The sequence below is a fragment of the Canis lupus genome, chromosome X, assembly GCF_011100685.1.
Source record: "Canis lupus familiaris isolate Mischka breed German Shepherd chromosome X, alternate assembly UU_Cfam_GSD_1.0, whole genome shotgun sequence".
Taxonomy (NCBI): Eukaryota; Metazoa; Chordata; class Mammalia; order Carnivora; family Canidae; genus Canis; species Canis lupus.
The window spans coordinates 10,939,641-10,964,857 of NC_049260.1; the positions used below are offsets into that span (position 1 = coordinate 10,939,641).

The 25,217-nt window shown below is 37.1% G+C and overlaps 2 protein-coding genes across 22 annotated transcripts in view; one reads left to right on the forward strand and one right to left on the reverse strand.

Moving 5' to 3' along the window:
* The window catches only part of FANCB (FA complementation group B), a 459,601-nt gene that overhangs the window by 213,939 nt on the left and 220,445 nt on the right, over positions 1-25,217 (reverse strand). For 2 of the 18 annotated variants that reach the window (XR_005386154.1, XR_005386152.1), the window contains exon 13: positions 24,649-24,993. The exons of 15 other annotated variants lie outside the window; for them this stretch is intronic. The gene's annotated coding sequence lies outside the window, so the exon portion shown is untranslated. Of the gene's footprint in view, positions 1-13,697; positions 14,002-24,648; positions 24,994-25,217 lie in introns of those variants that run through there. One more of the 18 variants, XR_005386153.1, reaches the window with a different exon arrangement.
* Positions 1-25,217, forward strand: part of GLRA2 (glycine receptor alpha 2) — a 173,803-nt gene that overhangs the window by 35,619 nt on the left and 112,967 nt on the right. For 2 of the 4 annotated variants that reach the window (XM_038586857.1, XM_038586859.1), the window contains exons 3-4: positions 8,956-9,023; positions 17,289-17,512. In XM_038586857.1, the coding sequence (XP_038442785.1) occupies positions 8,956-9,023; positions 17,289-17,512 (292 nt within the window). Of the gene's footprint in view, positions 1-8,955; positions 9,024-9,118; positions 9,187-17,288; positions 17,513-25,217 lie in introns of all 4 variants that reach the window. The other 2 variants (XM_038586860.1, XM_038586858.1) reach the window with 2 other exon arrangements.

Here is a 25,217-nt window from a genome sequence, read left to right on the forward strand (position 1 = left end):
TGGAACATCCTCCAGGATAGACCATATATTGAACCACAAAATAAATCTTAATGCATTTTTAAAGATTAAAATCATAAAAATTATCTCTTCCAACCATAGTGCAATGAAGCTAAAAATCAACAGTAAAAGGAAAACCAGAAAATTCACAAATCTTTGGAAATCAACACATTCTCAACTCATGAGTCAAAGAAGAAATCACAAGGAAATTAGAAATGAATGAAAACAAAAATGCAACATACCAAAACTTATGAGATGAAGTGAAGGTAGTGCTCAAAGGGAAATTTGTAATGTAAATGCCTACATTAAAAGAGAAGGATCTTGAATCAATAACCTAATCTTATATATTTTAGGGAACTAGAAAAAGAAGATCAAAATAAACCCAAAGCTCTCCAAAAAGTAAATAATAGAGTGGAGAAAAAAATAGAAAAGCAATTAGAGAATCAACAAAACCAAAAATTGGTTATTTTAAAAGATCAACAAAAATTACAGACCTTTAGGTAGACTGACAAAGAAAAAAGAGAGAAGACTCTAATAACTAAAATCAGAAATAAAAGTGGGGGCATTACTACTGACCTTGCAGAAACAAAAAGAATTATAAGAGAAGATTATAAACACATTGGATAACCTAGATGAAATGGACAAATAACTAGAAACAAAAATTATGTAAACTGAAGATGAAATAGAAAATCTCAACACACTTGTAACAAGTAAAGAGATTGAATGAGTAATCAAAAACCTTCCAACAAAGAGAAATTCAGGATCAGATAGCTTCACTGGTAAACTATTCCAAACATTTAAAGAAAAATTAAACTTCTCAAACTCTTCAAGAAATAAAAAAAAAGGAAGAACACTTCCAAACTTGTTCTATAAGGCCAACATTATTCTGATACCAAAGCCATACAAAGACACCACAAGAAAAGAAAATCACAGACCAATATCCTTCATAAATATAGATGCAAAAATCCTCAAAATATGTTAACAAAAAAGGGGCGCCTGGGTGCCTTAGTTGGTTAAACAACCAACTCTTGATTTTGGCTCAGGTCATGATCTCAGGGTCATGAGATTGGCTCTATGTCAGGCTTCACACTGGGCATGGAGCCTGCTTAAGATTCTCTCCCTCTCCTTCTGCCCCTTCTCCAACTTGTATACATGGTCTTTTGTTCTCTCTAAAAAAATGAAATTAACAAAACAAATTCAACTTTGAAGAGTCTTGTTTTTGTTTGTTCATTTGTTTTGTTTTGTTTTTTTAGATTCCATACATAGGCGAAATAATATGGTATCTGTCTTTCTTCATCTGATTTATTTCACCTAGCATAATACCCAACTAGACTTCCAAAATGCAAAAGAATGAAGTTGGAGCTCTATCACACACCACATACAAAAATTGTCTCAAAATGAATCAACAGCCTAAATATGAGAGCTGAACCATTAAACTCTTAAAAGAAAAAATGCGGGTAAATCTTCATGACCATGGATTTGACTATTAATTTCTTTTATCACACTAAAACACAAGCAACAACAACAACAACAACAAAAATAGGTAATTTGGACTTCACCAAATCTAAAAACTGTTGTGCACCAAAGCACATTATCAAGAAAGAGTAGAGACAACCTATTGAATGAGAGAAAATATTTGCAAATCATATATCTGAGAAGGGTTTAATATACACAATATATAAAGAACTCCTGCAACTCAACAACAGAAAGACAACCCACCCAATACAAAAAGGGCAAAGGACTTGAATAGACTTTTCTCCAAAATGATGGCCACTAATCACAACAAAAGATGTTCAATGTCACTAGTTATTGGGGAAATGAAAGTCAAAATCACAATAAAATATCCCCTCACACCTCCTCAGATGATATGAAAATAAGCTTTGGCAAAGATGTGGAGAAACTAGAATACTCAAACATTGCTCGTGGCAATGTAAGATAGTGTAGCCACTGTAGAAAACAGTATGACAGTTCCTTAAAAAGTTAAGCATAAAATTAGCATAAGACCCAGTAATTCCACTCCTGGATATATATCCAAAAAAATTGAAAGTAGGAACTCAAACATTTCATTGCAGCATTACTCACAATAGCCAATGGGTGAAAAAAAACCAAGTTTCCATTAAGAAATGAATAAACAAACAAACTTTAGTATATACATACAATGATTATATAGTCATAAAAAGGAAAGAAGTTCTGGTACATGCAACACCATGAATGAACTTTAAAAGCATTATGCTAAGTGAAAGAAGCCAGAACAAAGGACAAATATTGTATGATTCCACTTACATGGAATACCCTGAATAGACAAACTCGAAGTGACAGAAAGTAGGTAAGAAGTTACCAGTGTCTGGAGAGAGAGGAGAATAGGGAGTTATCACTTAATGGTTACAAAGTTTCTGTTTGAAGTGATGGAAAAATTTTGGAACTAGATAGTGGTTAATGGTTGTCCAAATTTGGAGGAACCTATATTAAAGAAACTTGTCTGACCTTAGTAGTTTTATTAATGGACTAGAGTTAACATTTCAAGGAACACTCATGAAAGACTGAAGCAAAGTACAAGTGATCTTGATTTTGAAGGGGAGGAGGAGAAATTAACTGTAGGAACAATTCTCCCTTGTTAAAGTGCAGACTGCTTCAGCAGGACTTAAATGGGGCTGGAGAGTGTGCATTTTCAACAAGCTCCCAGATGGTACTGATTCTGCTGATCTTCCCACTACAGTTTGAATAGCAGGGGATAAAATAAATAGTTGGATGTGTTATTAATTGTGATCCTGTTTCTTCTACAGCCAATTTAATCAAATGATCCAAAAGTGAAGATGTTAATAGACAATAATTGATAACTCTATTCCTCTCAAGTAGCATAACTGTAGTTTCACTTGGGCTACCAAGACAAATGCCTTACCCCAAAGAATATAATCTGAGAGAGTGATATATAGCAACAAAGAGGATCAGTATAGGTTGGGGCTTGTCATCTTTGTGCTGGGGGTCAGGGAAGGGAGCCTTTCTTCCAAATACGTTGAAAGTATCTGAAATCTCTTTACCATATGCCAAATCTACCTCCATTTATATTTGAATTATATACTTGAGTTATGGCAAGATCACTCTCTCATAAGAACAAGGCAAAAAGAGTCAATGCAAAGCCTATAAAAAAAACAACATTTTTCACAAAACTAGAACAAATAATACTAAAATTTCTATGGAACTACAAAAGATCCCAAACAGCTAAAGCAATCTTTTTTTGTATATTTTTTTATTGGAGTTTGGCTTGCCAACATATAGCATAACACCCAGTGCTCATCCCATCAAGTGCCCTCCTCAGTGCCCGTCACCCAGTCACCCCGTCCCCCCACCCACCTCCCCTTCTACCACCCCTTGTTAGTTTCCCAGAGTTAGGAGTCTCTCCTGTTCATCACCCTCCCTGATATTTCCCATTCATTTTCTCTCCTTTCCCCTGTGATCCCTTTCACTATTTTTTATATTCCCTGTATGAGTGAAACCATATGATGATTGTCCTTCTCCAACTGACTTACTTCACTCAGCATAATACCCTCCAGTTCTATCCACATTGAAGCAAATGGTCATTTCTAATGCTGAGGAATATTCCATTGTATACATAGACCACATCTTCTTTATCCATTCATCTTTCGATGGACACCGAGGCTCCTTCCACAGTTTGGCTATTGTGGACATTGCTGCTATAAACATTGGGGTGCAGGTGTCTTGGTTTTTCACTGCATCTGTATCTTTGGGGTAAATCCCCAGCAGTGCAATTGCTGGGTCATAGGGTAGCTCTATTTTTAACTCTTTGAGGAACCTCCACACAGTTTTCCAGAGTATCTGTACCAGTTCTCATTCCCACCAACAGTGCAAGAGGGTTCTCCTTTCTCCATATCCTCTCCAACATGTGTTGTTTCCTGTCTTGTTAATTTTCACCAAACTCACTGGTGTGAGGTGGTATCTCATGGTGGTTTTGATTTGTATTTCCCTAATGCCAAGTGATGCAGAGCATTTTTTCATGTTAGCCAAAGCAATCTTGAGAAAGAAAAAACAAAGCTGGATGTATCACAATTCTAGATTTCAAGAATATACTACAAAGCTATGGTAATCAAAACAGTATGGTACTGCCACAAAAAGAGACACATAGATCAATGGAACAGAATAGAGCCCAGAAATGAACTCACACTTATATGGTCAATTAACATATGACAAAGGAGGAAAGAATATACAATGAGGAAAAGAAGGCCTCTTCAGTAAATGGTGCCAGGGAAACTGGACAGCTACATGCAAAAGAATGAAATTGGACCACTTTCTAACACCATACACAAAAATAAACTCAAAATGGCTTAAAGACCTAAATATGAGACCTGAAATTGTAAAAATCTTAGAAGAGAACGGTGATAGTAATTTCTCTGACATCAGTTGTAACAACATTTTTCTAGCTATGTCTAGAAAGGCAAGGGAAACAAAAGCAAAAATAAGCTATTAGGACTACATCAAAATAAAATGCTTTTGCACAATGAAGGAAACCATCAATAAAATAAAAAGGCAACCTACTGAATGAGACAGGATATTTCCAAATTATATGACCAATAAGGGGTTAATATCCAAAATATATTAAGAATTTAATATACAACTCAACACCATAAAAACAACCCAATTAAAAAGTGAGTAGAGGACCTAAATAGACATTTTCCTAAGAAGACATCCAGATGGCCAACAGACACATGAAAAGGTGCTCCACATCACTAATCATCAGGGAAATGCAAATCAAAACCTCAATGAAATATTACCTTAGATCTGTGAGAATGGTTAAAATCAAAAAGACAAGAAATAACAAGTGTTGGCAAGGATTTGGAAGAAAAGGAACCCTCATACACTGTTGGTGGAAATGCAAATTGGCACAGCCACTGTGGAAAAGAGTATGAAGGTTCCTCACAAACTTAAAAATAGAATTACCATAAGATCCAATAATTCCACTACTGAGCATTTACCCAAAGAAGACAAAAGCATTAATTTGAAAGGATATATGCACCCCTATGTTTATGGCAGCATTATTTACAATAGTCAAGATACAGAAGCAACCTGAGTCCATTGATAGATGAATGGATAAGGAAGATGTGGCACACGCGCGCGCGCACACACACACACGGATATTATGCAGCCATAAAAAGGATGAGATTGTGCAATTTGTGACATGGATGGACCTAGAGGGTATTATACTAAAATAAGCCAGACTGAGAAAGACAAATACTGCATGATTTCGCTCAAATGTGGAATCTAAAAATAATGAAATAAGCAGAATCAGCCCCATAAACACAGAGAACAAATGATTCTAATGATTTAGAATTGTTCTAATGAACAAACTAATGATTGCTGAAGAGTGTGGGAGATAGGCGAAATGGGCAAAAGGAGAGGAAGATACAGATTTTCAGTTATGAAATGAAAAAATCACGGAAATAAAAGGCATGGCATAAAGAATGTATTCAATGATATTATAAATAACAATGTATGGGGATAGATGGTAGCTATACTTGTGGCGAGCATAGTATAGTGTTTAAACTTGTCAAATCACTATCCTGTATTCCTGCAACTAATATAACATTGGGTGTCACCCACACTCAAATAATAAAAAACAATAAGGTAAAAAATAAAGGAAGAAAGACTGATAAAGAAAGGGAAAGAGGGAGGGAGAGAGTGAAAATGGGAGAGAGGAGACAAGGTTTAGAAAGAAGGGGATAAATAGTGATGTGAGAGATTAGATGTCTACATAATTCTTTTTCCTATCTAGTTCTCATCCAGTTCACTTTGGAATATCATAACTTTGCTGATAAAACCAATTACATGAGGTTAACTCGTGTTAACTATTTCTTTCTACAGTTTACAGAACACATTCAATCACTGGTGATCACATCTAAGAATGGGTCCTTGTTAATTACAACACCTTAGCAGATCACTGCGCTGCAATATAGATGAAAGGTTGTGCTCGCACATATCAGGATAACAAAAGTGAAAAACAGTTCTATCATTTAACTCAAAGAACTTGCAGGCCAAGTCCCAGTACCTTCTCTCATTGAGCTAATTCCATTGGCCTCAGACATTTTACCCCTGCAGTTAAGAAAAGTGTCCTTAAAGTTAGGCAATTTCTGCCACTTACAAATTCTGTGACCTCGGGAAAATTAACTACCTTTGTGTTTCAGCTTCCTCATCTATAAAATGGGGGACATGGTAGCACCTAATTACTGAAGAATGAATGAGGCACTCAGTGGCACACAGCAAGGTTTTTTTTAAAGATTTTATTTATTTATTCATGAGAGAGAGAGAGAGAGAGAGAGAGTTAGAGACACAGGCAGAGAGAGAAGCAGGTTCCATGCAGGGAGCCTGATGTGGGACTCGATCCCGAGACTCCAGGACCATGCCCTGGGCTGAAGGCAGGCACTAAACCGCTGAGCCAACCAGGGATCCCCACAGCAAGGTTTTTTTTTTTTTTATGTATCAGCTCTTAACATATGCATGTGCTAATCCCGTATCCAAAAATTGCTTTTTCTTCTTTCCAAGATTTTATATCCAAATGCAAACAAAACTTGAGACAATGCCTGAGATGGAAGAGGTCAGCTATAAAGGATCAAATTATCCCAGAAATATACAAGCCAGTGGAAAATACCATGGTTGGCAGGTCAGGAGGGAAAGAGGTTATTGTGTAATGAATGCAGTGCAGCAAAGTGGTTGAAAGTTTAGGTTTTTGGGATGACAATCATAAGGCATGGAGTGTCAGCTTTTCTAATTACTGTAGCAGGACTTTAAGCAAGTTACTTAACCAGTAGAAACTGGTTAACTTCATCTGAAAACATGAAACTTCATCTGAAAACATGTACTGGTGCAGTAAAACAATTCCTCTTTTGTGAGGATTATACTAGATACTTTTTAAAATGTGCTTAGTGTGTCAATATGTGGTAGCTTAAATATTTTGAGTTCCAGCAATATATTCACACTGCCATTTACTGGGAAGGATAAAAATAAATATATGACGGTATGAGCCAGGCTCCTAAATTCTTACAGGCCAATTGGGGAGGCCATACAAATGGATAATGTACAGTAGCAGACAATCTATATTTGAATTTTCAAATTCCTCTTGTTAAGATGACGTTTCTCTTTTTCCTGTTTCTTTATCCCCCACCATTCATTTTCTCATCTATCTTGTATATAAAAATTCATGTAAGTTTTCCATCCTGAGTTGGGCTAATTAAAATGAAATATTTTATTGTGAAGAGAAGAAAAAAGCAAACATACACAATTTCTCATGACTTGCCTCCATCTTGTCTAAATTTATCTCTTATTAGCAGGAAAATATATTTGTTATAGAATAGAATTTTATGGCCAAGGAAGAGATTCATTTTCATTTTGTTCTGAGTAACCAAAGGAGAAAAACAAATGAGGCAGAGTAGAAGGTGGCCCTGGACAGGAAGTAATCCTGACAGATGCTGAAATAAAGAGGGGACGGGATGAACTAAAAGGCTTGGAATATCTCAAAGATGTAGGCTGAAATATGTTTTGGTAATAGGGTATTGCCTGTGATTCTATACTTACAAACATTTAAAAAATACCCACAACTGTTTTTCATTAAAAACAGAAAAATTAGTTATGTTAAAGAAAAAAGTATAACACATCTCTTTTACCAAAAGTTCTTGCCTGGAGACTTAAATTAGCTGTTTGGCCTCAGTTTCCTTTCCTCAAAGGAAAGAATTGGGGAACCCACCAACTTGTTGAGTTTAAAAAGATGGTGCTCAAGTGCCACCACAGCTGTGTTCTGCTATCAGCCTTAGGGCTCCAGAGACCTCAACTTAAACTCCTCCTCATTTAGATTCTAGTGGCTTGTTGGTACAGAGCCAACTGGAGTGTAGCCTGCACTAGGTTGCTGAGACCATGTCAAGTGAAGAGAGACAATTTTCCACCAGGGAAAGCAGCAAGTGAATAGATGGTTCATGGCAGTGTGTTCTTATCCCAGAAAACATTAGGGGGTAACTACATGAGAGCAATAGAGATATTCTGCAGAAAAACATGAAACTGGAAATCATTAGATAATGATGTCTATCACTGAAGAGCCAAGAGTCTGCGGCCATACCCCCCTGGACACTCCTGTAGTCATCTGATCTGAGGCACTAAGCAGAAAAGGGCCTGGTTAGTGCTTGGGTGGAAGAGCAAGAGCAAGAGAAAGAGAGCTAGCCCATGGGCCTCTGGAGAAAAAAGTGGTTTCTCTATTGAAAGCACATTGAGAATTAATAACCCCTGCTTTACAATCTTGGCATTAAATGACATTTCCAAGTTTATTTCTTAAAATGAGCGCATGTTCTTTGGTTTTGTATTTCTGTACATCATTTTTCATTGGGGGTCAGAGGATAGAAAGAATGAACGGGGAAAATTCAAAGGTATCAAGAGAATCAATTTGATCCACTGATTTAAAGGGTGTCATGCAAAAGGAGGTGGATGAAAAAAAAAAAAAAAAAGGAGGTGGATGCTTCTGACTCACCCAGAGTTCAAAACGCAGCTCCATTTGAACTCATGACCCAGGCTGTTTCATCACTGTGGGCACCTGCTGTTGATGTCTACAATGTTGATGAGCCTCAGGTCAAAAAATGCCACCCACCCAAAAGGCAATTTTGATAGCAGCTACTGATAGTCAATTCAGTTTAATGATCTCCAGCTTATATTTTCTAAATCCAAAAACTCTGCTGGTAAGTTATCATTGTTTAACTGTCATTATTCAAAATGCTAGTGGGAATGTTATCACTCTTAACCTCTGGGTAAAATGTTTTTGGTTTTTGGTTGTTTTTTTGTTTGTTTGTTTGTTTTTGCAATCTCACCATCATTTAAATTTAGTTTACATTTCTAGTCATTTGCACAGATGTTGATGGAGCTGTATTTTTGCCTCAATGTCTATTGCAATATTCTTATTGCATTCTGCAGGTCCTCCAGTAAACGTTACTTGCAATATTTTTATCAACAGTTTTGGATCGGTCACAGAAACCACCATGGTAAGTGCTACAATGCCACTGGCAACAGAAAAACGTGACTTGATTATGCCATGAACACAACCTGTCAAATTTTCTATTTATTGTTCAACTTGCAGGGCCTCCTGTAAATGTTACCTGCAACATATTTATCAACAGCTTTGGGTCAATAGCAGAAACTACAATGGTGAGTGGGACTGAGCATTGAAGCCATCGTGTGAAGGAATGGGATGTGGGATCGAGAAAGCACTGTTTTATATTTATAGTGGGACACTTACTGAATGCCAATTTCCAAGTTTACTTACCTCTAGGAAGCAATTATTTATACACTTTCACTTCAGAAAGTCATTCGTCAAGTGTTCATTACTTAAAATTCAACAATATTTTATCCATCATGACAGAGAAATTTTGAAAACACTTGCTGTTTAGTTAGATTTAGGTAGAATTATCAGTAATAAGCACGGTATAACATTAAGGATATTTAAATATTTGTATCTCTAATGTTTCAGAAATATAAATGTCACAGTTTGGGAAATAGATTTTATAGCCAGTCTGTTTCATATAGTGGAAGTTTTAACACAGTCAATCCTGTGTTATGCTACATTTAAGATATATGCCAAAGGGGCTGAACTTACAATAAACTTATACACACACACACACACACACACACACACACACACTCTTGTTGGCAAAAGAAAGCAGTCCCAAGTCCATAGTAATTACATCATATACATGGCTTCCTCCCCCCCAAAAAACCCCAATAAACGTAAAACTAATTATAAGCTTATCATAATGTTTGTGCAAACATGTTTCATGTACCTGAAAAACATTTCAGACACTATAAAATCCACCAATATTCCTTATAAATGTAATGGTGATGGAGTTGCCTGCAACACAGTCTATTAGATCAATAGACTTATAGTGCTAGGCAACAGTGTGGAGACTTTACTTTTGGGTGAAATTTTTTCCCGGTCTTCACACAATTTATTTTAAGTCCTAAATCAATTGGCTGGCTCCAATTTTCATGACTATGTAAAGTATACAGCCATATTATTGGAGGAAGTCAAAATAAAATATAGTTGAGCTTGACTAAGTACTATGGTGGCTGATGTCCTAGAAACACTCAAGTGAAATAATGAGCATAATGCCATTGAGAAGTAAAAAATAGTGTTCCCTTGTCTTTATGAATTTTCTCTCTTAGGCTACTAAGATTGTGTTTAACAAATTGCTGTACTTTTTGGTGTCCTTGATGCTAGAAAAAGTAATTTACCTTTTGCCATTCCTTTTCACTGGCAAAATCAGACATAATGCAACTCTACTACCCATTTTAATATTACTGACACAGCAAGGTCCAGAAATGAGACTTCTGGTGCTTTGACAGCATGTAGTGCATTAAGAATTTTACTCAAATAAGATAGCTTTGATAGGGTTATTAAATGATTCACAAAAAAGGTAAACATAGAAAGACTAATCCAGCTCTGGGCTTGGCATTCAGTTTCTGTCTCTCCCCTCTTGGTTTTATCCTGATAACAGAGGGGCAAATCTTCCAGCAGCCCAAATCACTGTTACCAGCTTTACACGATGGCATTCAATGACGATATTTGCACGACCTAATGCTGATTGCATTAATTAGAATCCTAAGTTGCTTTGATTAAATCTCCTCATTGCATTTACTCTCAATCAAAAATGTAAATGTGCACCTTTTCAGTGTTTATTAATGTGAGAAAAAGCTAAACATTTAAGGAGATGAAAACGGAAACTCTGGACGTCCTTGTTTTCCTGTGTCTTTAATAACTACTGAAAGTGTTTGGGCTGCTTCAGGTGCTTCTTGGCCACTTATTAAAGTGTCCTTTGTCATGTTTCCTATGAGAAGATTTGGAAATCATTGCTCACGTGTAAAATGAACAGCCTGCCTATCTTGCTGTATGAGATAGATTGCATCGCATGGTCAGAAGAGTGATACATATTGTGCTTCTTTTATTTCTTGGCTTTTGATATAATGACAAACTTCACTTGGCTTTTAAAAATGATCTTTACTTCAATTAAAGCTTTTGTGTGAAACTCAAATATCTTTTGAAACGCTATCATGCTTAATAAATCCTCATGCCATGTAGGGTAGGGACTGGCAAACTTCTTTTCTGTAAAAGGCCAGACAGTAAATACTTACAACCTTGAGGGCTCACAGTCTCTGTCACCACTACTCAATTCTGCCCTCTGGGTAGGAAAGCAACTATAAACAATAGTAAGCAAATGGGTACAGCTGTACTCCAAAAAACTTCGCTTACAAGAACAGGCCGTGGCCAAATTTGGCCTGCAGGCCACAGATTGCCCACCCTGCATCTGAGGCATCAGTATTTAAACAGATGTTAATCGGATGCTCAGAAGAACATGAGAGTTGCTCCACCTTGAAGAATCTATCTTCCCAGACCAGTGGGGCCCTGCCTGGGAATCCACCTGCTGCATCACAGAATATCATTGCAGGCCAAGCTTCCCCTACCAAAACCTTGAGATTTCACCACCTGTGGATTTGCCCATATTTTCACAAATTTTGACTAAAAGAAAATTAGTCAAAAAAGTTAAACAGAACCAGATTTTTCTCTGAACTGTCTTCCACTGGAGTCAGAACATCAGACCCTTAGTTATTATGCATGGTAATGTATGTGGTCATTTCGGATGTGGCTCAGTGCTATTTGGGAGCAATAATAATTTTGCTTTATCCGTTTTCTGGAATGAGTATTTCTAAGAATGCCGCAGAATTCTGAGTTTCTAAACATGCTGATTTGTCCCTTCTTCCCTCATGCCCCACTCTCATTCTACAACCCAGACAGCATTATTGAAGGATTCAATTTGAGTGTTTGTTTCTAAATAAGAAACAATGACTATCTATTTTAAGAATTCAATATGACTTTCTTCTGGTGCTATCGAGTTTGCCCCTTATGACTGATGCAATCTCAGTAAATTATTTTGGTTATTACCTGCCCGCAAAGTATAGGCTCACTAACAGACCCAATACTGCTTCTCGATCCTCTGATATGTTAGTGTTGAAGATGTGTGACTGGAAGACAATGTATTTGTGTTATTCTAAGGAAAATTTTTATGAATTATTATGATGATATACACTATTCCAAAATATACATCTTTCTTTTTCTTTCTTTCTTTCTTTCTTTCTTTCTTTCTTTCTTTCTTTCTTTCTTTCTTTCTTTCTTTCTTTTTTCTTTCATAGGCTCCATGCCCAGTGTGGAGCCTAACCCAGGGCTTGAACTCATGACCCTGGGATCAAGACCTGAGCTGAGATTAAGAGCCAGACGATTAACCAACTAAGCTACCCAGGTGCCCTTAAAATATAAACGTTTCTTCATTAAGAGTCACAAGGATCTGTTGATTATCATTGCTAGTTGACTCTGTATTATGAGATTTCAGTAGAACAATTTTTTTTTGTGGTTCCAAAAGATTAGAAGACTAGTAAGGGATATATGATGAAACAGGTTATAGTTTGTTTGGAGAGTGTCAGTTTACCATTTATTTTTCGTTCTTTCTATCTTTTCTTTAGCTGCTGATGGCAAGTGAATTTAGAGGATGGGGAGTATATTTGTAACTCCTACTTTCCTGATATAAAGACATATGTTGGGAATATTAATAATGTCAGTAAAGGTCAAGAGTATTTGCATACCATCTGCATGCAGTTCTCCCCAAGGCTGGGCCATGAGAAAATGAAAAAGAGATAGTCTCAAAGGATGTGGGTGGATATAATGTGACTTGGACCCGGGGTGCTGGGACACTACCCATGCCACGGTAGCAGATCCTGACTCCCTCCTCACTTAACAGATTTGAGGTAGGAGAGAAAGAGGTGAATGTGCATAAAATGTGTTCACTCAGAGAGTCTCTCCAGATTATGATTCCAGCTCCCCCAAACATGTCCCCAAAAGATAAGTTCCATATGCTCTGCTGGTTACTGCTGCAGGGTGAAGAGTTGCTTTATCTCTGATCTGAAATCATGTTTCTGAGGAAGTGGGTAAGAGGCAGACAGCCCCTCAGGAGGACTCCGGCTGTGCTGGAACTGCTGAACTAACATTATGGGTTCCCTTTCATTCTAGAGATGGATAAGCAATTCATGAAGAGATACTAACTCATCAGGAATGGCAGGTAGCTACATTTCTTACTTCTGACTTCTTAAAGAAGAATCAAGAGTCTACCTCAAGCCTGGCATTTTGTTAAACTGAGATATAAGGTGACCTTGGTCTCTAAATTAACAGTGTAATGTTAAAGCCCGAATTCATGATAAAACAACAGCACTCCTCCCCACAATTTCAAATTTGAGGCTAACTTCCCATACCAAAGCTGGTACAGACTCAGGAGGATGAAAACTACTGCAGGGCAGCCAGAGGTTAAAACCAAAGGGCCACATAGGCATTGTGAGGAATCAACAAAGCATATCCTTGTGGTTGATAACTTTATAACATACTTTATAACATAATTAGATTAAAAATGTATACCGATAAAAATAATAAGAGAGTAATAGTAAGGTTTATTGGAGTACGTATGAGACAGAGTGGCAATCTCTGTGTACAAATGCTAGACCAAATACAGTAGTACCAAAATAATTCAATTTAAGGAAACCATCTGTGGCACAGGCATAACATTAGAAGGTATTAGGAAAAGTGAAACTTTAGAAATGATAAACTCAATGTGAAATAATAGTATGGAATGTAGGTACCTGTAGTACCCGTGTTAAGAATATAATAAAGATTATATGACTTACACATAGCATTTGAAAAAAATAGGTACATATTTACACTTATATATTTTTTAATTCAAATGTTTCCATGACATAATCTAATATCCAGAGTGTCAGTCATAGGAAAACAAATTGTAATACAAGGAAATATGACAGTTATTTGAAGTAGAATATGTCTCTGTAGAGAGAAGGTAGTGTAAAAGAAAATGCAGTCTACATTTAAGCATGTTTCTCAATATTTACTCCTCCTTTAATATTTCATTCAACCTAGAAGCAAACATAAAGACAAAGAAAAACTACTGAAGAATATAACTATTTCATGTGGTTTGGAATATCATGAGGAAATAAACTTATCTCAAAATAAACAGAGATGATGCACAGAGAAATCACGTGTCAAATTTTTACCCAACATTGAAAATCACAGTGAACTGAGAGAATTATAGAGGTCCAGCCCCAGAAAATCTCTTCCTTGGATATCTATGTCTCTAGTTTCTTGGGTGTCCTTTTCTGAAAGGTTTCAAGGGTTGCTATTTATTTTAGAATAGTGTATATCATCATAAACAAAATTATGGAAAATTTTAATTCCTATACATTTATATAAAGAACAAATAATTCCAAAAGATCTAATAAAAGTTGTATTTCATATAATTCCTATCATTGTGGCATAAGCTATATTTTTTACTCTGAGTTTTCTACTTATTATTGCTTAAAAATAGGATTCATTTATTTTAACTGTAAGACATTTAATGGTTCTATTGCAATATGAAAGATTCAGTACTCTTTTTAAAGTTCTAGTACTGGGAGAATTTATTTTATTATTTTCTATATATAAAATTCAAAGTAGAAAATGAGGAAACACTGGAGAAGAATACTCATGGAAAGACTTTTTTAAAAGATGTACATTAGCAGTGAAAATTTATATTGAGTTTTTTTTTGTAAAGGTCAATGTTGTCATATTGTATGTCGTCCTGTAATATTCTCTAGAGTCTCTCAATATACAGCTTTAAATCATTCTCAGGCTTAAGGGAGGATTGCAATAATGTTCTCCTGATGATTTCACTGCCCACTGCTGTCTATCTGGCTTCTCTCACCTTTCCCATCCCACAATTACTTCTTGGGGGGGCCTCATTGGCTTCCCAATGGCCTAAGATATTTAACCCATTCACTTCTATTATTTCTAGCTGTCATTACTTCTCATATCCAAGAGTTTCTCTACCTCCAGAATTATCTAAGGGATGAAATTCTCTTCTCTCCTACTTCCTACCGAAACAAGTTCTGCACACGGACACACACAAAATTTTGTTAAGTGAAACTGGCTCTCAGTTTGAGGGATATAACTGGGGTAGATGTCAAACCCTGGAGAACCTGCATTTTTTTTCCCTCAGAAAACCTTAAGGAAAGCTCATAGTTCATGTATCTAGTATATATGTGTGTGTATATATATATATATATATATATATGGTTGGATTATTGCATTTTCAATAGCCTGCATATCACATGTTCTCAGTCTTTATTCACATAAAATTCCAAAATTTCCAGTAACTCCTGTTGCTAATGAAACACTGAACTGGTAATCTTTTTCCAGTTACAATCCTCTAGTCCCTTTGAACAATTCTGAAAATGTATGATGGGAACAACTCTGAGGTTCCGCCATTTCCTTGACTCACTTGCAGGAGGAGTCAGTGATGGGATGGCAGCCTGACTAGGCACACAAGAGTGCCCTCTTAGGTTTGAAAATTTGCTATGCATAATCTCAAATAAAAGTCAGCTGATAAAATTTTCCAAGTCAGAGAGTTCTTATTTGTACAATGGAGAACCTTAAGGTTATAAAAAATAGTGAAAGGGAATAAAGGGGAAAGGAGAAAAAATGAGTGGGAAATATCAGAAAGGGAGACAGAACATGAGAGACTCTTAACTCTGGGAAACGAACAAGGGGTGGTGGAAGGGGAGGTGGGTGGGGGGTGGGGGTGACTGGGTGACGGGCACTGAGGGGGGCACGTGATGGGATGAGCACTGGGTGTTATTCTATATGTTGGCAAATTGAACACCAATAAAAAATAAATCTATAAAAAAATATTTCAGCCTTTCCAAACGAGCTGGGTTTTGCTGACTGACTTTCAGAAGTTAGTAACTATTTGAATATTAGCATTCTTTAAGCCTACATTGGGCACATTTCCAAGAATTGCCACCTCTAAAATACTCTATCAGCCTGATATATTAGGATGGCTGTATTTAAAAAAATATCTTAGGAATTTGGATAGTGTAGTAATTAGATAGAAGGCACTGGATTAAAGCTCTTTTCCATATGCCCTAATCTTTACCACTTATTTTTTTTTCTTTTGGCCCTGAGGGAATGAAGCAAAACTGACCATCCTGAGGTGGTCTCCACTGTACCTAGCAGAGTCACTGACTATCCCAGTTTTGCCTGGGACTGAGTGGGTCCCTGGAATGTGTGATTTGGGGGCTAAAAGTGGGAGGTTCTGAGGCAAACCAGGACAAGTTGGTCACTGTTAGAGAACAATAAACAATGACCAAAAATCCAGGTGCCAAAGATGTGGGGATGGAGAAAATGGTGAAAAAGGAAAAGGAAAGAGAGTAAGAAGGTAGGAGTATGTATCACTAAATGACTGTAAGTGTCAGGGTTGAACAACTATTAACTCTGAACCATAGTCCCACTTGACCAGGGAATATTGTTAAAGCTTCTTTTGGGGTTCAATCTACCAAGCAAAACAACAATTTCCATGAACCTAAAGACCTTTGAGCAGAAATTCTCAGGAGACAAGTCTCTGTCCCAAGTTGATTTACTGGCAAAGAAGTAAATTCCCAGATCAAGTGGGAATGACACGGTGTACCTGAGTCTCTCATAGGGAGGAACACTTCTGTCAGAAGGTACTCAGATTAGGAAAACATGAAAAAGATCTCTGTACTGATAAAGTGTCAAGTCAACTACTGTAGATACCCATTCAGATAAATGATAGAATATTTAAGAATTTTAGAAGTAATTTTAGCATTAGGGAATTATCTTGTCAACATGAAGCATCTTAATATTTACATAGATGATTTTAAAAAATATTGCCTCAAGATGTCAAAGTTTTATAATAAGAGTTCCCCTACCAAAATTACAGAGTGGGTTCCTTCTGCCCATTGCATCTGAGCAAAATGAGAATAGAGACCACATCATTTCTGATTTGGAAAATGAATCGGTTTTGACAATCTGCCATCACAGACTGACTTCTTACTCATGGTTACCTTTTTCAATGGAAAAATCAGCTTTTACTTCCTCCCAAAATGAATGATTTAAATTTATACATTAAAAAAATTCAACCAGCTCAACCTGTTCCATTAGTGTTCTGATTTGGTTGAGTCTTCTTTCTCCCCTCTGTTCCCATTCCTAATAGAATTGAGTCGTTTATTTTGACCAAGATATACACAGCCTGGTTTGTACAGACACCAAATACTGTACCAAATCAGGGAGAAGAGTGAGGGGGAAATGTAGATGGACCTCTTATGCCAGACTGTGTGATAAGTAACTCTTATGCATGGGGTTTCTATAGGACTACCGAGTGAACATTTTTCTGAGACAACAGTGGAATGATTCACGGCTGGCATATAGCGAGTACCCTGATGATTCCCTGGACTTGGACCCATCCATGCTGGACTCCATTTGGAAACCAGATTTATTTTTTGCCAATGAGAAGGGTGCCAACTTCCATGATGTCACCACTGACAACAAACTGCTTCGAATTTCAAAAAATGGCAAAGTACTCTACAGTATCAGGTAAGCTTCTGTTGGCTGCACCTATTCACTTCTCCATTTTTTTCCTGACCTAGAGCTGCCTGATTCTGGAGGGTAAGATGTATATAAATATTTAACTTTTGTGGTCTCTTCGTTGTCATCTGAATCTTAAAGTTGGTGAGAATGCCAGAGGTTCCCAAGGTCTCAGAAGTGTAATTCTTCACAACAAAAATATATTTGGGGGAAAAAGAATATATATATTTGGTAAGATGATGGGTGGATATCATGTAAATACCTGCATACATGGAATTTTGATTGCTTCAGTAAAAGAAGTACAGGCCTTTAGTTCAATTAATCATCAAGCATAATGTATATTATCCATTTCAAATAATTTTGCCATTCTATAACATGGAACCACATATAAAAAAAACATTCAATGGCTCAGTATGGTCACTGACAGCATATTTTGGGCTACATGAGTGAAAAACTAGTTCTAATCTCAGATCTGCTTCTAACTAAACATTTAACCTTGATCTCTTAACTTTTCCTAGGTTTGAGCTTGGGAGTGACAAATCTCAGGATTTTTGCTCCACAATCTTTATCATCCCAACCTGAAAATTATCTCTCTCTTTTCTGAACTCTAGTTTCTCTGTGAATCTGTAAGGCTCTTGTTTCTTCCTACCTCATATTTTGGATATTTCTGTATATAAATTTAGCATAAGAACATGGAACTTTGGAATCACATAATCTAGAATCAAATCCAAACTTTGCCATTAACTTATGTAACTTACATATAACCCTCAGTTACCTAATTTTATATATAATATAAATATACATAATATATAACATATAATAACCCTCAGTTACCTAACTGTGAAATGGGAAACACTATATTTATTTCTAAGTATTCTTGTGAGAATGAATGATATAGAGGAGAGGTCAGCAATTATTTTCTATAAAGGTCCAGACAGTAAGTACTTCAGCTTTGTAGGCCAGACTGTCTCAACGCTGTCACAACTACTCAACTCTACCATTGTAGCACAAGAACAGCCATAGACAATACTCAAACAATTGACTGTTCCTGTGCTTCAATAAAATTTTATTTTATTATTTTTTTTTTCAATAAAATTTTATTTATACAAACAGGAGATAGCTAGATTTGGCCGTTTGGCCATAATTTGCCAATATCTCACACAGCATATATAAAAACACTTGCCATAGTACCTGACACAGTATATGTGCTCAATAAATGAAATGATGCCTGTCCGTATTTTAAAGTTAACATGCTTTCTCAATAGTAAGCTCTTTAAAGCCAAGACATTTGGATTTTTCACCTTCTATAACTCTTCCCAAAGGTCCAAGAGAATGTATATGAGAGATAATAATACATTAAATAAATATTGACATTTTAAAGATCCTTTGTAGTATTTTCCCTTTCTCTCCAATCTTATTACAAAATAAAATAGGCAGCTTGTATCCTTGCAAATAATTTTCAAAAGTCTGTAGAGTCGCTACCATCAAAACCTTATTTCACAACTCTATATACAATTTAGGTCTGTACCATACATTCCACTCCTGACCGAGTGATTTCAGTTTGCTGATGGCTAACAGACCCAGTGTCTTGTGGAATGAAAGAGGTTGCTCATTTGTAAAAACTGGCAAAGTCACTGCTTACATGAAAACCAGGAAACTTCCTCCACTTTATTTTTAAGGAATTCTACTTTTATTTTTATAAAAATTTTAAGGAAACACAGAATATTTCACATGATGATGTGTTTGGTGTAAGATGCAGTACTGGGCACAACCCAAGTTGATGTGACCTGATGAAATGGGACATATGTGGAGCATGGTGCTAGGGAGGAGAGTTATAAAAAGCAGCACAGGGTATCAGCTGCTCCAGCTAGCCCCCTGGGCCTTGGGTGGCATTTGTTCTAGTAAATACCTGGCATCGTGCACTGCTGAAATAAAACCAGGTTTTTTTTCTTTTGTTCTATGAAGGCCTTTCCATTCTAGAGCCATGAAGAACATAATGTTCCCCAGACCTAGATCCAGAGGCAATTCTTCTCTCATCCCCAGTGTAGCATATTATAAGCTCTGAAACAACCTGACAATTGTTTTGGATTAGGTAGAGTTTGTCCTGTAGCAGGCTGGTTTAGACTTTTCTTTCATTATAGGTATTCTACGAAATTAGAGGAAAGATCCTTGGTGTAGAACCAGGCATGTCATTTTAGAGAAACAAAACTCTTGGCAGATTTGAACTACAGGAATCTAATTATTTGCCTGGAAGGATTTTCAATGAGCCAGACACTGTGCTGGGCCTAGAGATCCAGAGCTGAGTAAGATAGGGTTCCTGCTCTGGAAGGGCTCCAGTCAAACAAGGCAAGCAGGTATAAGGTAAATTAAGTAATAGGAATAAATGAGGAACGAGGAAAAGAAAAGTGGCTCTAACTTTGCAAGTGAATGTATGACTTAAATAGTTAGAATTTAGGGGCTGGCACCTACATATCTGTTCGCTTCAGTCACTGGACTAATTTAACTAAAGGGCAAGGAGTAATTAGTGCTAATTATGCCCAGCTGCAGGTCCAACTCAAGTTTAAGGCCAAGGAGGTGATGTCTAAAAGGTGCTGAAAAGATTCCTGCTGATGTTGCATTAGGAAGGATTTTCCCTCTACTCTCAGGTTTACAAAGCAAATATACCTAGAAGAGGGAATCCAGTGACTTAAATTCATACTAAGCTGTAGGGAGCTGATATGAAATTTTCATTTTGATAGTACATTTGATGCCTCTGAAGAATAGTGAGAATGAAAAAGTTGGATGCCTGAGACAAGAAATCAGGATGAAGAGGGTTAAGAAAGCTACAAGGAAGGGGTACAACAGAAGTACCAAAGATAAATTAATAAATTGCCTCTACCCTACATATTTAAATAATTACTTAAATATTGGTTCACTTGAAAAAAATAATGTTCTGTGGTGATGTTTTATATTTGCATTTTCTGAACCTAAAACAAACAGATGATAATATTTCATCCACAAACAATTCCAAGTTTTCTTAGCTTTGCAGGAGCAGAAGTAAAATTAACTCCTCAAGGAAACCAAAACCTAAGGCTTTGATGGTCAAACAGAACACAAAGATTTCATAACAATCAAAGTCACATTCCTGAGAAGTTTCCCAAAAGGCAGCAGTTAAAAAAAAGAGGGGATAATAGACCAGAACTCTACAAGTGTCCTGCAGCTCAAACACTTGGAGTACTTTAGTAAAATTCAAAACGAACCTTTTATTTATTTTTTTAAAGATTTTTATTTATTTGAGAGAGAGGCAGCATAAGAGAGACAAGCAGTGGAGAGGGAGAAGCAGGCTGCCCATCGAGCAGGGAGCCTGATGCAGGGCTGAATCCCAGGACCCTGGGATCATGACCTGAGCCAAAGGCAGCCACTTAACTGACTGAGCCACCCACATGCTCCCAAACAAATCTTTTAAATAGGAACCAAAGGTGTTGGCTCATTGCAAGAAAATTTCTATCCAGTGTGGCAGGACACAGTTTTTGCTGATGAAAAGTGTCAGATCTATTTTTGTCCACTTCTCTTCTGATTTTTTCTTTAATATTCACTTCCCTAATGCATTTAATCTTACTCTGTTTTCTTTTTAAGTTTTTCGTTGACCCACTCCATTAAGTATTGGTCATCCCTGACCAAAGTATAAACAAGGACACACATCTTGCTTTGTACATTCCCTTCAGAGACAGTCAAATTCTAAATTCATATTACTTAAAAAGGCCTGAATTCATAGTGGAATAGTGAGGTAAGCCTCGAGTATTGTACATATTATTGCTCAAACAATATTTGTTGGATTGAATATAATGGATTGTAATAAAATTCAGGGTACCATAGCATATGGTGTGCAATATGAAAGAAAAAAGGACAAGGTATTTTTGGAGAGGAGCAGCTTGTCTCACTTGTCCACAATGTCTTTGCTAATATTTGTTTTCTTCCTTTACTTTCCGTCGCTTCTGAGAATTTTCTGCCAGCATTCTGACTTTTATAGAAGCATAGGATTACTTTCTTATATTGAAGGTATTACACTACAAAATAATCTCATCCAACACCCTTGTTTTACCAATGAGGAAGTGACTTCTTTCAGCAAGTTAGGTGAGGTAAAATAATGGAGCCCATAAATAGGAAACCTAGCCAAAAATCAAAGTTCTTGACTTCTATTTCAATGCTATCATCTCCTACCCCACGTTAATTCTTCATTTGCCCCAACTTAAGTCCAAAGACACAAATAAATACAATTCGAAAGACATGTCCTTTTGAAATAAGCCTTTTGGGACTCATTTTTCAAAGAACTATGGGAGGAAGAATGTAAGATTTAAGATGAGAACAGAAAGTATCTTCAGATCTTGCAAATGTCTGAAAAGACTGTTTAAAGTCAGAGTGCAACAAGTGACTATCAAGTCAAGGTGCAACAATTTCAAGATCTATTTGATAGTTTTTTTTAAGATTTATGTATTTACTTATTCATGAGAGACACAAAGAGAGAGACAGAGACATAGGCAGAGAGAGAAGCAGGCTCCATACAGGAAGCCCGATGTGGGACTTGATCCTGGGACTCCGGGATCACACCCTGAGCCAAAGGCAGACGCTCAACTGCTGAGCCACCCAGGTGCCCCTATTTGATAGTTTTATACAGTATATGCTGCTTATATAGCATGTCGACTTTCTGAAAAATTTTACTATCTCAGGGATGAAAGGGCTGAAGAGAATCATTAAGGGCATTAAGTCAACTTCCTTACCTTCAGGCAACCTGTTGAGAACTCCTGCTAGTTTTAAAAACCCTCAGAGAAGGAGACTTTATATTCTCTCTTTGGATCCTTCAATAAGTTACTCTAGCATTATGCAGAAATTCTTTCTTATATAACTTAAATCACAGTTGCTACAACTTGAATCAGTAGCTTTTTCCTACATTTGTTAACGTGATCAACAAATGGCTACCGTTTTTGGAAGAATGGAGGGAATTACCTCACTGTTTTTACTTTCATACATTTTTGTCCCACTAGATTTAGTAGACATATGCTTGGTCATCAACACTATGCTGCTGATTTAATTTTGCAGTGTGTTCCACTTCAGCAACAAGATGTTCTTCATCTCCTAGTTTTCACTTTGCTGTACACGTTGGGGCTCCTACTCTGAAACTTATGATGTTGAATGCTATTGTGATTATTTCTGATACTATAGTAGACAAGCGTTTTAAAGGAAAATGCCCTTGGGCTTGAGTCTCTGGCCTCAGAACTTGCTGTATGACCTAGGGGAATCTATTACTCTCTGAACTTCTATTTCTTCAGCTTTGAAAAAGAGATGATTTGGTTAAGAACATTAATAGAATACAATATGTTATATGCATACAGGTCAAAAGTGGTATTGCCATATACTCTAGGGCCCTGGGTATTTTCTTGTAATATACTGATTGTGCTTTCTGTTCCAGTCTCTAAAACAAAGAAAGAGTAAACTGATCAAAACAGATCCCTACAAATTCCAGACATTAAGGATAGGATGGACCCACTCCTTGAGTGCAATCCTATAGAGTAGGGGTTCTTAATCTGAGGGCTAGGTGAAAACTCCAAGAGGTCCTCAAATCTCCCTAAAGTGTATGCATGTTTCTTGTACTGGGGTATTCAGCTCTTTTGTTTGTTTCTTCAGAGGAAAGGGTCCTTAAGAAAGCTATGATCCTCCAACTACTAACAATTCTGCTTTAAGATTTATTGCATGCCTTCAGAATGGTTTTACCTGAGGCAAAGTTGGTAAGGAAATATTGTTTGCCTTCAGTGTCTTCTTATTTGATTGACCAAGTACCTAGGGGTTTTATGCTACCCTCCAACTACATAGAGTTCTCCAGAGCATAAATAATTATGGGATTGTTCCTCCACAACAGTATCCCTTGTCACCTAGATATCTGCTCCCCTCATCGTTAAATGTTATCTGACCTGAAATGTATTCCTTTATGGCATTGGAGGTGATTTGGTTGTTAATCTCTTTTGATTCAATTCATAATGCTAGGTGTGGATGATTTAGTGTTCCACCTTCCCAGTAGTACTTGAGTTGTAATAGAGAACTCTTGGGGATTGACATGCCTCTCCCTCTGATGATAGATTAAGGCACCACTGAGAGTAGGTGGAGTGTAGGTTTCTAGACAGACATCCAACGGTGCTCCCCAAATAATCCTGTCTAATGACCGACTCTACCCACACACATAAAAGGCCAACTTTTCTCACATAACCTCCTATCCTTGACTCATCCTGCAGCTTGATGCAAGAACTTCAAAAGATTCTAACTTTAGTTACAGAATGATTTTTATGGCATAGGAAAAAAGAAAATTCTCTATTTAGATGTCAGAGCTGAAAATAAAATGCACAGTGAACTAAGACCTGCCTAAATGTTACCAATGGTGATACTTTGATTACCTTACTCTCAATTTTGATGAGACATGTAAGCCCAAATTTTCTGTTAGAAGGCAGCTATGAAAGCTGTGATTTCTTGTCTCTTTGCATATTTGAACCATGTTTATCTTTATATCCTATAATCTAGGCAAAATTACATTCTCATTTTCCAATTCTGTGTCCAAATCTTCATTAGTTTTGTGACTTGACTTAATGCAATAATTAATGACTGTAACATAAGTGCCCACATCAGAATTAAGCAGTGAGTCTTCAGAGAAGTGCTGGGAAATGCCATGGAAACCACAATGATTCCATTCTTTCTAGAACAAGCAAGGTTGTGAGGGTGGGAAGCAGTGATCCTCAAAAAAGGCACCACTGAGGGTAGAAGTAGTAGTTCAGAAACTGTGTTCTGTATATGACAGACTCTCTTAAAGTGCTAGAAATCTCCATCGAGCTCCTGATTGGGTTCAGAAATACACATACACTCAAGGGCATAATACTGGTTCAAATGCAACAGAGGGGCAGCCTGGGTGGCTCAGTGGTTTAGCGCCTGCCTTCGGCCCAGGATGTGATCCTGGAGACCCAGGATTGAGTCCTGCGTTGGGCTCCCTGCATGGGGCCTGCTTCTCCCTCTGCCTGTGTCTCTGCCCTTCTCTCTCTCTCTCTCTCTCTCTCTCTGTGTGTGTCTCTCTCTTTCATGAAGAAATAAATAAAATCTTTAAAAAAAACAAAAAAACCCAAATGCAACAGAGTTAGGATTTTACCCTTGTTTGGAGGAAAAAAGGGAACTGTGAAATGAAATACATGGCAGCTGGTACAACCACTTGTCCTTGACTGTTTACCTGATTGGACTAGCAATAGCAACCAGATTTTCCTCCTTCTGGAGGTAACTTTCTACTGCATTAACATTCATCGGAGTTTGCTCTGAAGGTGATGGTGCAAAGAACAGAATACTGAGGAGGTAGCTCAGGGCATCAGGAACTCCACACTCCTTGCAACATTTACTGTATCCTCCAGGCTCACAGAATTGCCTCTTCTAACTCCATCAGTCACTCTGAGTCTTGGTTTCCTCATCCATAACATGAGCTTGAACTAGAAAAGATTAGATTAAATCTGAGGCTCCCTATAACTCTATCATACATCTATAACTCCAAATGGTCTCCTTTCCAAACGACAAAACTCCCTCTGGATGAAGAAATGAGTGAGCCCTTCATGTCCCTTAGGGCTTGAGAGTAAACAAGACAGGATTCTTAAGGTGCCTATCTCACACTTCTTTTGGACCTTTGAATCTTTCTCTCACAACCTAACTATCCAAC